Below are 11,557 nucleotides of genomic sequence, written 5' to 3'. Positions count from 1 at the left end.
AAAGCTACATAGCAGCATTGCGTGACATAGGTACCAGGTGGCACAGCTTTTCTGAAAAATTCAAACCCAAATTTTAACCCAATTTTAACCCCAAAAAAGAGAATATATCAAAACAGATAAATAATTATGAACACTTAAAATGCTGTGAACAATATATATATATGTTTCATTCAATGTATAGACAGTAGAGTAGACTAAGTATAAGTTGCAGGAGCCACTTGATACCTTGCCCTATGATTGATACCCACCCCCATGGTCCTTGCTATCCGGGACCCTTGGGACGTCCTGCCCCATTGAAGTTGAAATGTTAATGGTAAGGTTACAGTAATAGCTACCTTTAAGGTTAGCGTTGGGGTTTAGGTTAGGGACGTCCCAAGGATYCCAGATTGCATTGTAAAACGGAACGCCTTGTGTGTCCATCCCTACCTCAGCGTTGAAAGTGGTCCGTTCTAGACTGCTCCATAACCTGAAATTAAAGGGGTGCTAATCAAGAAATGAACAAATTAATTATATCATGTGTGCTATTTACTACACAAAATAAATCAGTTAAACTACACTTAAAATGATTGAGAAGTGTAATTACGTCTATTGTTAATCTAGATGCATAAAGTGACTTTAATTAGGAAACTCGTTTTAGGACAACCCTACTTTCCCTCTGAGTTGTAATGTTCCCGGATGCGCGTCTCTCCTGCCTGGCCCTCTTTGTCCGGCGGCGACAGTAGGCCGTGATTAATATGGCAAAATGTGCGTGTTTGTATCAATTATTATTTTAAGCTGTACCACAACAGAAAGCATATACCGTGTGAGGACTGGTATATCGGCAATGACACACTGGAGAGGTTCATATTAACGACTACAGAGCAAGCAACGGAGAAAGGGTATAGTTTGCTTCCCAATAACGCTAACAGGCTAGCTAGCTAACGTTAATCAATATTTTATTAACTAGAGACCGGTTATTTTGTGCCGCTGGCTATCATAGAGGCGAAATGTGTAAATTAAACAAATTGAATGTAGGTTATTCATTGTTGTAAATCATAATCTACATGTAATCTATAAAAAAAAACATAGTTAACTAACGACTAATGTTACCCAAATGTGATAGCTAACGTTGCTATCCAGCTAGCTAGCTTAATTGCTAACGTTACACATCTGTAAGTGATCATTTTTAGAGGGAGGAGGGGGGAGTGTTCAGTTTCATTCAGCCCGGCTCTTCATTTTGTACAAGCTGGCTGCTGAAAGTAACCCTGGCTAGCCACAGTTTTTGAGCAAGTGTGTTGGCCAGCAGACCCCGTGACAGTCAAAGTGTGGGGAACAAGATATCGAGTTGTAAATTGCAAGGGAAGACGCACATTACTTATCTATCTATAGAAACTGTCCTCAAATCCAAAGACTGTTTGACTCCACTTTCTAGTATTGCTCGGGTCCAAATTCTCAAGACTATTCGTAATTTTACATTTTTCTTACATGATATGAACGGTGACATTGCACAACACCAACAGTCATATTAATGGCTGCCGAATCGGGGAGACTCCTGGCAGGACAAGGCCAAGGAAAGCGAGGCAAAGGTAGGATTTTGATCATTTATCCATCCCGTCTGTCTCAGATAGTTACCGCTGCTGCAAATCCACGTGTCTACAGGACTGTAGTCAGTTGTTCTGTCTTTTTACACGAGATACTAATGGTATGTTAAGCAGTATGAGGTGTTTTTATGTATATCTATATATTTAAAAAATTGTGAGTGTGCATCACCTGGTAGACGRCTAGTAATGGCTGTTCAACAGTCTGATGGCCTGGTARTAGAAGCTGTTTTTATTCTCTGTCTTTGCTCTAATGCACCTGTGCTGACTCCATCTGTCTGAATGTAGCTGAGTGAACAGTCCGTGGCTTGGGTGACTGTGGTCCTCACCTCCACACACTGTCCTCATTCCAGTCAGTCAGGAATGTTGTTTCTGTCCACTCCTGGTTCTGGACTTTGATCTTTACATCTGGTTTCTGTGTTACAAATGTACAGTATTGCGTTGTATTTATTGCAATGTCACCATGGTTAATCTTCACACTACTTACTCCAAACCCACCCTCTCAAAAAGCATTTCTTAGGGAATGAGGGAAAAATAGACAATGTGTATGTTCATCTGTAAACCGGAAAGATACTGCTAGAATGTCCCTCTTTATCTCTCATGTTCTTCTCTTTGTCTTCCCCTCTTTAGGTGGACAGATGAAGAGCCCAGAGAAGAAGAAGAGGAAATCCAATGCTCAGGTAACGACTGCCTTGGCGATTCTGATCTGAAGACATTCTTCCTTAATGTAAACATGTTTGCCGTGTTTGACTGGTGGGCTTGTCTGGGAGAAGGTTTTACTTGTGCTGGTCTTATGATTTGTTACACATTTAAGCATGATCTAAACTTAAGTWAAAAAAAATGTGTGGTTTACTATTTACTAGTTTACTATTCAACCATTCTACACTATGTGTAGCTTCTCTGCTCTTACCAAACTCACCTCGTTCAATCTCAATAATCCATTCTCTCTTGTCTCTACTCATTGTGTGTTTCAGGGGCCTGGTGGCGCGTTCTCCCACCTCTCTGAGTTTGCGCCCCCTCCCACCCCCATGGTGGACCACCTGGTTGCCTCCAACCCTTTTGACGATGACTTTGGCCCCCCGTCACTGCCGTCCCGACCCGGTGGGGCTGGAGGTCCAGGAGGGGGTCCCTTCCTCCCCAGCCCCGGGGCAGGTGGAGGAGGAGGGCCRTATGGGGGTGGAGGCAGGATGGGCCCCGGGGGCATGGGCTTCATGGGGGGCCCCGGAGGACCCGTAGGAGGCCCTGGAGGTCCAGGTCGGAGACCGCCTTTCGGCCCAGGACCACCCAACGCAGGACCGCACCACCAGCTGGGCTTTGGGGGAATGCCTGGCTTYGGGGGTGGAGGTGGTGGAGGAGGTTTCCCTGGGCCTGGGGGTCCGTCGCAATTTAACATGCCCCCCAATTTCAGTCCCCCCATGCACCCTGGACCAGCGTTCAACCCCATGCTGTCCCCTGGTGGTATGGGGGGTCCTGGAGGAGGGGGGCCACCACACCCTCGGTTTGGGATGCCCCCGCAGCAACAGCACGGACAGGGTGGGCACCCCTTCAACAGCCCCCCTTTAACAGGTGGCGGMGGCCCCAGGGGACCCCCCCATGGCCCCATGACCCCCATGGGGGGCATGCCTGGAGGGATGAACATGATGGGGGCCATGGGAGGTGGCCCCGGAGGAAACATGGGAGGGACGCCAAGTCTACCCCCTCAAGGACAGTTCCCTCCTTCACAAGATGGGCCCTACCCAGGCCCCAGCCCCCCGGGCCCAGGAAATGAGGAAGGGAAGAACTTTGGTGGAGGCGGGCCCCAGTCTGGGCCTCCTCAGCAGCAGCAGCAGCCTAACTTAAACTCCTCTGGTCCCCCAGGTCCCAACAACACTCCCCCCGGGCCTCCCAACTCTGGCCCTCCCCAGCCTGGAGGAGGCTTCCCTGGACACCCTGACCAGCATCCCAACCCCAACACACCCGGCCAGCCCCCCTCAGCACCGCCCCAGCCCAACCCTAACTCCTCCCCCACCGGCCCCCTCAACGGATCCCAGCCTCAGCAGCTGCCGCCGAATCAGCTGCAGGGGCCCAACTCTACCAACACCCCCTCTTCCAATAACCCATCCCAGCAGCAGTCGACTCTGCCCAATTCTGCCCCCGGCTCCACCCCTTACAACCAGCAGAACAACGCTCCTGGTGGATGCCCCATGCCCAATGCTCCCCCCAACTCTGCCCAGAACAACTTGACCAACAGTGGGGGCAACACCCCCGCCAGCAACCCTAACCCCCCTTCCAATTCCACTCCCAACACCCAGTCTCCGCTGCCCCCCGGCCCCGCCAACACCTCCACGGGCCCAGGCGCCGGTCCAGGAAAGATGGGGGGCCCGGGCATGGTGTTCCCCTGTGGCTTCTGCCTGTCAGAGGTGCACGATGACCAGGATGCCATCTTGTGCGAGGCTTCGTGCCAGCGCTGGTTCCACCGTGACTGCACGGGCCTGACTGAGCCGGCCTACGGGCTGCTGACCCGGGAGAGCTCTGCCGTCTGGGCCTGCGACTTCTGCCTCAAAACCAAGGAGATCCAGGCTGTGTACGTCCGCCAGGGCCTGGGCCAGCTGGTGGCTGCCAATGAAGGCTGAGGAACTGGAGGCGGAGGAGGAGAGACTGGGAGGGGTGCAGGGGAAGAGACAATGACTGCTCTGATCTCTCTCACCCAACCTTATCTGATAAGCCGTTTACAATGCCCAAATCTCTCTTTTACATACATAAACACACTTACACCCACTGGCCAGTTTATTGGGTACAGGAAAACGGATCGCTCCTATAGACAATGAGTCATGTGGCCGTGGCTTGCCATGTAAAGTAGGCAGACCGGCATCGAGTCATTCAGTTACTGTTCGATTGAACGTTAGAATGGGTAAAACAAGTGACCTAAGCAAGTGACTTTGAGCGTAGTACGATTGTCGGTGCCGGGGGCACCGGATCCAGGATCACAGACTCCCTCCTGGGCTTTTCACGCACAACAGTGTCTAGGGTTTACTGAGAATGGTGTGACAAACAAAACATCCAGAATCGTGCAAGCTATCAGGTGGGCCACAAACAGACAAATAACGGCGCAGTACAACAGTGAAGTGCAGAATGGYATCTCGGAACCCACAACTCATCAATCCTTGTCAAGGATGGGCTGTTGCAGCAGATGACCACACCGGGTTCCACTCCTATCAGCTAAAAACAAAAAGAAGCGGCTTCAGTGGGCACGTGATCACCAACATTGGACAATTGAGTGGAAAACATTGCATGGAACATTCAGGCTGTTCTGGAAGCAAAGCTGTGTACGACCCGGTACTAGATGTGTGTACCTAATAAACTGGCTAGTGAGTACATGAAGCACTTTTAGTGACTCTTTTGGACTGAACAACTGATTTCCCCGTACATGACAATGCCCTGTCCACATTATCCCCCCCCCCCCCCAGACATTTGGCCTGGCGACAAGCAAAGCACTGACACCAACACACTACCTCATACTTTGTGACTGACCAACACAGACCCCTCACTGACAGACTGACTTGACTGGCCCCTGGTGGGAGCGTGGTCATCTTACTTACATACATGCATACATACATACATGCATACATACCTGGTTTTGACCCAGAGCAGATGAATCCAAAGGAGACCCAGGCCACTCCTCAATGTACTAGACTGTCCTCCCACCCACAACACCTCCAGAGAGAAAAGAATGGCGCCACAGAAAAAATTGTAGATATGTAGCCTGAACGTTTGCCCAAAACACGCCTCTGTCCATCTTGGAATGCAGGAGAATCAACCAATGAACAAAAAAATGTAATTATATTATGTCTTGGATATGTCAATGGACTTTTTGTTTTTATACATTGAATCAACCATTTTTATATCTATTCTTCACTGGACACAGAAGTTGTGATATCAGTGCTGTTGGATGGTGTTGGAATAGCTACAAGTAGTGACATCATGGTCATATCCAATGTGTGTACTAGTCTTTTGGGAATGCATGTGAACAAATGCAGTAACTTTGTCCAATCTGTTTTTATTTGTAATTTGGTCTCTGCTAGAGGCCTCGAAGTAGACCAAATAACAGAGCGAAAAATATCAATGTTCATATTATTGTCATGTCAGGTGTTTGTAATTTTCCTTCTTAAAAAAAAAAAAAAACATTCTGTCCAAGTTGCCTTTTTCTCGCCCCATTCTGCATCTGCTGTATAATAATGTGCTCTACTCAGGCGCCCTCTGGTGGGAACCTGAGGGACTGACCAGCAGCCCACACAGGGGGGGGGGTACTGAACTCTGAAGAAGTAAAGAGAATTGTTTTTGTACTCGCCCTTGTCAAATCTTTTTATTTGTGGCTTTTGTTGTATTAAACATGGGGATACACTAAACCTGCTAAAACATATGCTGCTACTCTAGTTACTTCAAATTGTCTAATGGCAGTACCAGGGTTGAGTCATTTCCCTTTCAAATCAGTCAATTCAGGAAGTAAACTGAAATATACATTTTCCTTTAAAAAAAATCCTACATTGGCATACGATCATATCTATCCATGGGAATAATTTGGAACAGATTTCCAAAATTAAAATGTTTTCCTTACAGTCTTATGTCCAAAAAAAAAAATGTAAGTATGTTTTTTGCTCAGAGAACTTGGGTGGCCAGTATGGGAACCCAGTCCTAGGCAGATGGGTTGCCTCCCACAATGTTCTGACATACAGTACATATAGTGCTGTTGCCCTAGGTYTGGGATTTCTGAGAGTGATTTGAGTGAATATATATATTTTTTTACCCAAACCCTGGACGTTACTGACCAACCCTCACATGAGCATTGATAACCATTATGCTATTTCCATCCTTCAGTGTCTATCTTGGGGATTATATCCATCTAAATGCACTCTTGATGTCTGAGAAACAGAATTTTGTTCTGCGGAAATGTATTGAGTTCATAACTTTCCACTGATGCGTAACAATCCAAYGGAACTTATTTTTGGTAATAGGCGAGCTATGAAGAAATGTCATCATGTTAATGAGATTTGTTTATTACCATGGCATGATGTAAGTAGTCTATGGGCCAGGAGAATCTGCACTCCAACAACTATATTACCATTCATGACCAAAAACTAAATGAACCCTTAGTCACATTCACCCAAAAATCACCTCAAATCCATACCTGATATGGTCACAGGGGAACTGCAACCTTATCAAATCAGATTGTATTCGTCACATGCGCCGAATACAACACGTGTAGTARACTTTAGTGAAACGCTTGCTGACAAGCCCTTAACCAACAATACTTTGAGAAGGAAAAAATAGACAAAAAATAKAAATAATAAACAGCAGCAGTAAAATAACAATAGCGAGGCTATATACAGGGGGTACCAGTACAGAGTCAATGTGCGGGGGCACCGGTTAGTCAAGGTAATTGAGGTAATATGTACACATAGGTAGAGTTAAAGTGACCATGCATAGATAAACAGTGTAGCAGCAGTGTAAAMCTAGGGTCTGGGTAGCCATGTGATTAGCTGTTCAGGAGTCTTATGGCTTGGGGGTAGAAGCTGTTAAGAAGCCTTTTGGACCTGGACTTGGCGCTCCTGGTACCGTTTGCCGTGCGGTAGCAGATAGAACAGTCTATGATTAGGGTGGCTGGAGTCTTTGACAATTTTTAGGGCCGCCTTCTGACAGCCTGGTATGGAGTTCCTGGATGGCAGGAAGCTTGGCCCCAGTGATGTACTGGGCCGTACGCACTACCCTCTGTAGTGCCTTGCGGTCGGAGGCCGAGCAGTTGCCATACCAGGCAGTTATGCAACCAGTCAGGGTGCTCTCGATGGTGCAGCTGTAGAACCTGTTGAGGATCTGAGGACCCATGCCAAATCTTTTCAGTTTCCTGAGGGGGAATAGGTTTTGTTGTGCCCTCTTCACGACTGTCTTGGTGTGTTTGGACCATGATAGTTTGTTGGTGATGTGTACACCAAGGAACTTGAAGCTCTCAACCTGCTGCACTGCAGCCCCGTCGATGAGAATGGGGTCGTGCTCGGTCCTCCTTTTCCTGTAGTCCACAATCATCTCCTTTGTCTTGATCACATTGAGAGAGAGGTTGTGTGCCTGGCACCACATAGCCTATGGGGAGGTCAGAGACCTGGCCGTCTCATCGTTGTTGGTGATCATGCCTATGTAACGGATGTGAAATGGCTAGTTAGTTAGCGGTGGTGCGCGCTAATAGCCTTTCAATCGGTTACGTCACTCGCTTTGAGACCTTGAAGTAGTGGTTCCCCTTGCTCTGCAAGGGCTGCGGCTTTTGTGGAGCGATGGGTAACGACGCTTCGTGGGTGACTGTTGTTGATGTGTGCAGAGGGTCCCTGGTTCGCGCCCGAGTCGGGGCGAGGGGACGGACTAAAGTTATACTGTTACATTGAACGCTGTGCTATGGTGTTGAACGCTGTCAATGAATAGCATCCCCACATAGGTGTTCCTTTTGTCCAGGTGGGAAAGGGCAGTGTTGAGTGCAATAGAGATTGCATCATCTGTGGGGGTGGTATGCAAATTGGAGTGGGTCTAGGGTTTCTGGGATAATGGTGTTGATGTAGAGCCTTGACCAGCCTTTCAAGGCTACAGGCAGGTTACCTTAGTGTTCTTGGGCACAGGGACTATGGTGGTCTACTTGAAACATGTTGTTATGACAGACTCAGTCAGGGACAAGTTGAAAATGTAGGTGAAGACACTTTTTTGTTTAACTAGGCAAGTCAGTTAAGAACAAATTCTTATTTACAATGACGGCATAGGAACAGTGGGTTAACAGCCTTGTTCAGGGGCAGAACAACAGATGTTTACCTTGTTAGCTCAGGGATTCGATCTAGTAACTTTTCGGTTACTGGCCCAACGCGCTAACCACTAGGCTACCTGCCGCCCCAACTTGCCAGGTGGTCAGCGCATGCTCGGAGTACAGGACACTTTATATAATTGTGTAGCGTAAACACGCATGTTAAACTACTGCCAGATTTCTCCTGTTGTATTCAACTGTGATATTTAATTACAATATGAATTGTGATCAATCAATGATCATTGCTGATCAATACATGATCATATATCTCTAGACTATCTGAGAATAGCCCTACAACCTACTTTAGTCTAATGCAAATGAACCGCATTAATGTACTCATGTAGCCTGTAGCAAATGGAGCCATGGAGCGCAAATGGGCTTTAAATAATCGTAATAGATAGACCTTTGATTGGCAGCACTGTCCCGCCGATATAGAAAAGACCTTACATTCAATATGGGCCGCGCCAATCGGCTTGTTTCGAGGGCGGGGCGAGATTATCTGACGTATCCTACTGGCAAACAGGTTGCTTTAGCAGCGGCAGCCGGACCAGGAGGAGTTTGTTCATGTCTGCAGTGTATTGTGAAACATATTCTGGGCTACAACACCGCAAGTGAGCACACGCATCTCTCGATAATCAAAGGGTACTTTAGACGTCGCTTCTGATATCTCGCCTGGACCTTCCTCCATTCTAGCAGGTAAGAGTATAACAACGCGCCTGCATTCAGCGACGCTACTTATTTGCTCCAGTATATGCGTTAGAGACGTCAACGATAGCCTACGCGTCATAGCCTACTCATCGTCGACATTTATAACGCACAGATACTGGGGTAGCCTACTTATTAYTTGCTTAGGTTATTGTCTATTTGTTATTGGCGTCGGTCGGGGTCAGTAAAGGAACGCCAAAGGGAATTGTTGAATCGTTCGTATTAAATAGCCTCTCTGCATTTCGCTGATCAGCGTTTTGGAGAGCGAGCGTTCATTTGGGATAAGCACAGAGAGGGGACACCTGTGGCTTTGTGGTGCGTTGGCAGCAGTCTTACTTATACTCCGCTTTTCCTGGCCACAACTACAGACTGGTGATAGAAATCGTATTATCGCGCTGTAATTGTATGCATATTGACACGTAGCCTATAAACCGCATATAGGGGTCGATAGGCAATAGCAGCCTACCCTGAGCATTTTGTAGATAGAATAGTGAACACATATCTCCGTGTAGGTCGCAAGTGTTACGTGATACAGGCTGATATATCTGGTCATATTCGAGTCTCTTCCCGCTTCTCTTGTGGTCATCGTGCCACACACGCATCCCTAGTTTCGTTCACACGGATACTGGGTGGGTGGGTGTGACGCAATTAATTCGATGAGGTCAGGTGACAGTTAGTCTTTAGGCCCTCAATAATGCTTATTTTATTTGTCATAGGCCTATAACATAAACATAATTTTTTATATATATCTAAAAGCAACTGTCTGCTAAATAATAAGCTACGTGTGGATGTTCTGAGGAAATTTGAGAAATTATTATTGTTTCCCTAATTAGCAGAGTTTGCATGTGGTTATTCCTGTCACCTTATAAAGATTTTGAACATATGAAAATAATTCAGGTCAAATTGAGTTAGGCCTACTCTGTATGTTAACAATGACTCCTTTGAAGTTTACCTTTTTAAGATGGCACCAGAGAACAAGGCTGACATTTTACATATTCCTAACCAATAGTGTTTTTTGTTTGTTTCTTYGCGTTTAACTTTTTTTACTTATTTGATACATAATGTTGCTGCTACCTTCTCTTATGACAGAAAATAACTTCTGGGCATCAGAAYTGCGATTACTCCCCAGGACTGGCAGAATCCTTATTTTCCTTTATTGAGTCCGACAAGCCCGACGTGAATGATATACTGCTTCCCCGGGAACAGGCCCAGACCAGATCCCGTCATTTGCGTGGAGAAAAAGGGGTCAGAGGGCAAGCTGCCTTCTGAGAATTCGTAGGTGATCGAATAAACCCCCACTTCCTTCCATTCTGCTAGCAAATGTGCAATCTTTGGAAAATAAAATGGATGACCTATGCAGAAAATTAAACTACGACTGGGACATTCAAAACTGTAATATCTGATGCTTTGCGGAGTCGTCGCTGAACAACGAAATTATCAACATGGCTGGCTGGTTAAACTCTGTATTGGCAGGACAGAACAGCGGCGTCTGGTAAGACAAGGGGCGGCTGACTATATTTTTGTAAATAACAGCTGGTGCATGACATCTAAGGAAGTCTCAAGGTTTTGCTCGCCTGAGGTAGAGTATCTCATGATAAGCTGTAAAACTCTCTAGGTAGATAGTGTGGTCATCTGTATTTTTCATAGCTGTCTACATACCACCACAGACTGATGCTGGCACTAAGACCACACTGAAYGAGCTGTATTCTGTGTGGTACCAGGACAACATCTCCCTCAACTTGATCAAGACAAAGGAGATGATTTTGGACTACAGGAAAATGAGGACAGAGCACGCCCCCATTCACATCGACGGGGCTGCAGTGGAGCAGGTTGAGAGCTTCAAGTTCATTGGTGTCCACATCACCAACAAACTATCATGGTCCGAGCACACCAAGACAGTTGTGAAGAGGGCAGAAAAAAATCTATTCCCCCTCAGGAGACTGAAAAGATTTGGCACGAGTCCTCAGATCCTCAAAAGGTTCTACAGCTGCACCATCGAGAGCATCCTGACTGGTTGCATCACTGCCTGGTATGGCAACTTTTCGGCCTCCGACCGCAAGGCACTACACAAGGTAGTGTGTACGGCCCAGTACATCACAGGGGCTAAGCTTCCTGCCGTCCAGGACCTCTACACCATGGAGATGTCAAAGGAAGGCCCTAAAAATGGTCAGACTCCAGCCATCCTAGACATAGACTGTTCTCTCTGCTACCCCCACGGCAAGCGGTACCGGAGCGCCAAGTCTAGGTCCAAGATGCTTCTAAACAGCTTCTACCCCAAGCCTGAACTCCTGAACATCTTATCAAATGGCTACCCAGACTATTTGCATTACCCCCCCCCCCCCCTCTTTTACATGGCTGCTACTCTGTTGTTATCTATGCATAGTCACTTTAATAACTCTACCTACATGTACATATTACCTCAACTAACCGGTGTACCCGCACATTGACTCTACCGGTACCCCCC

At 46.9% G+C, this 11,557-nt stretch overlaps 2 protein-coding genes across 3 annotated transcripts in view; both read left to right on the top strand.

The window, feature by feature from the left end:
• The first annotated feature begins 673 nt into the window (after positions 1-673).
• On the top strand, positions 674-5,976 carry pygo2 (pygopus homolog 2 (Drosophila)). 2 transcript variants are annotated; one of them, XM_023976070.3, is made up of 4 exons: positions 674-878; positions 1,500-1,565; positions 2,208-2,257; positions 2,552-5,976. In XM_023976070.3, exons 2-4 carry the CDS (start codon positions 1,508-1,510, stop codon positions 4,187-4,189), a joined length of 1,746 nt encoding a protein of 581 aa, XP_023831838.1. In that variant the 5' UTR covers positions 674-878; positions 1,500-1,507; the 3' UTR covers positions 4,190-5,976. The 2 variants fall into 2 exon arrangements, with proteins under 2 accessions (XP_023831838.1, XP_070292343.1); XM_070436242.1 differs by lacking the exon at positions 674-878 and having other exon boundaries at positions 885-1,565.
• Positions 5,977-8,903: 2,927 nt separating this feature from the next.
• cgnb (cingulin b) overlaps positions 8,904-11,557 on the top strand; it is a 54,427-nt gene continuing 51,773 nt past the window's right edge. The window contains exon 1 of the mRNA XM_023976189.2: positions 8,904-9,084. The gene's annotated coding sequence lies outside the window, so the exon portion shown is untranslated. The remainder of the gene's footprint in view (positions 9,085-11,557) is intronic.

Source organism: Salvelinus sp. IW2-2015, linkage group LG31 (assembly GCF_002910315.2).
Source record: "Salvelinus sp. IW2-2015 linkage group LG31, ASM291031v2, whole genome shotgun sequence".
In the NCBI taxonomy this organism is placed as follows: Eukaryota; Metazoa; Chordata; class Actinopteri; order Salmoniformes; family Salmonidae; genus Salvelinus; species Salvelinus sp. IW2-2015.
This window is presented reverse-complemented; position numbering and strand designations above follow the sequence as displayed.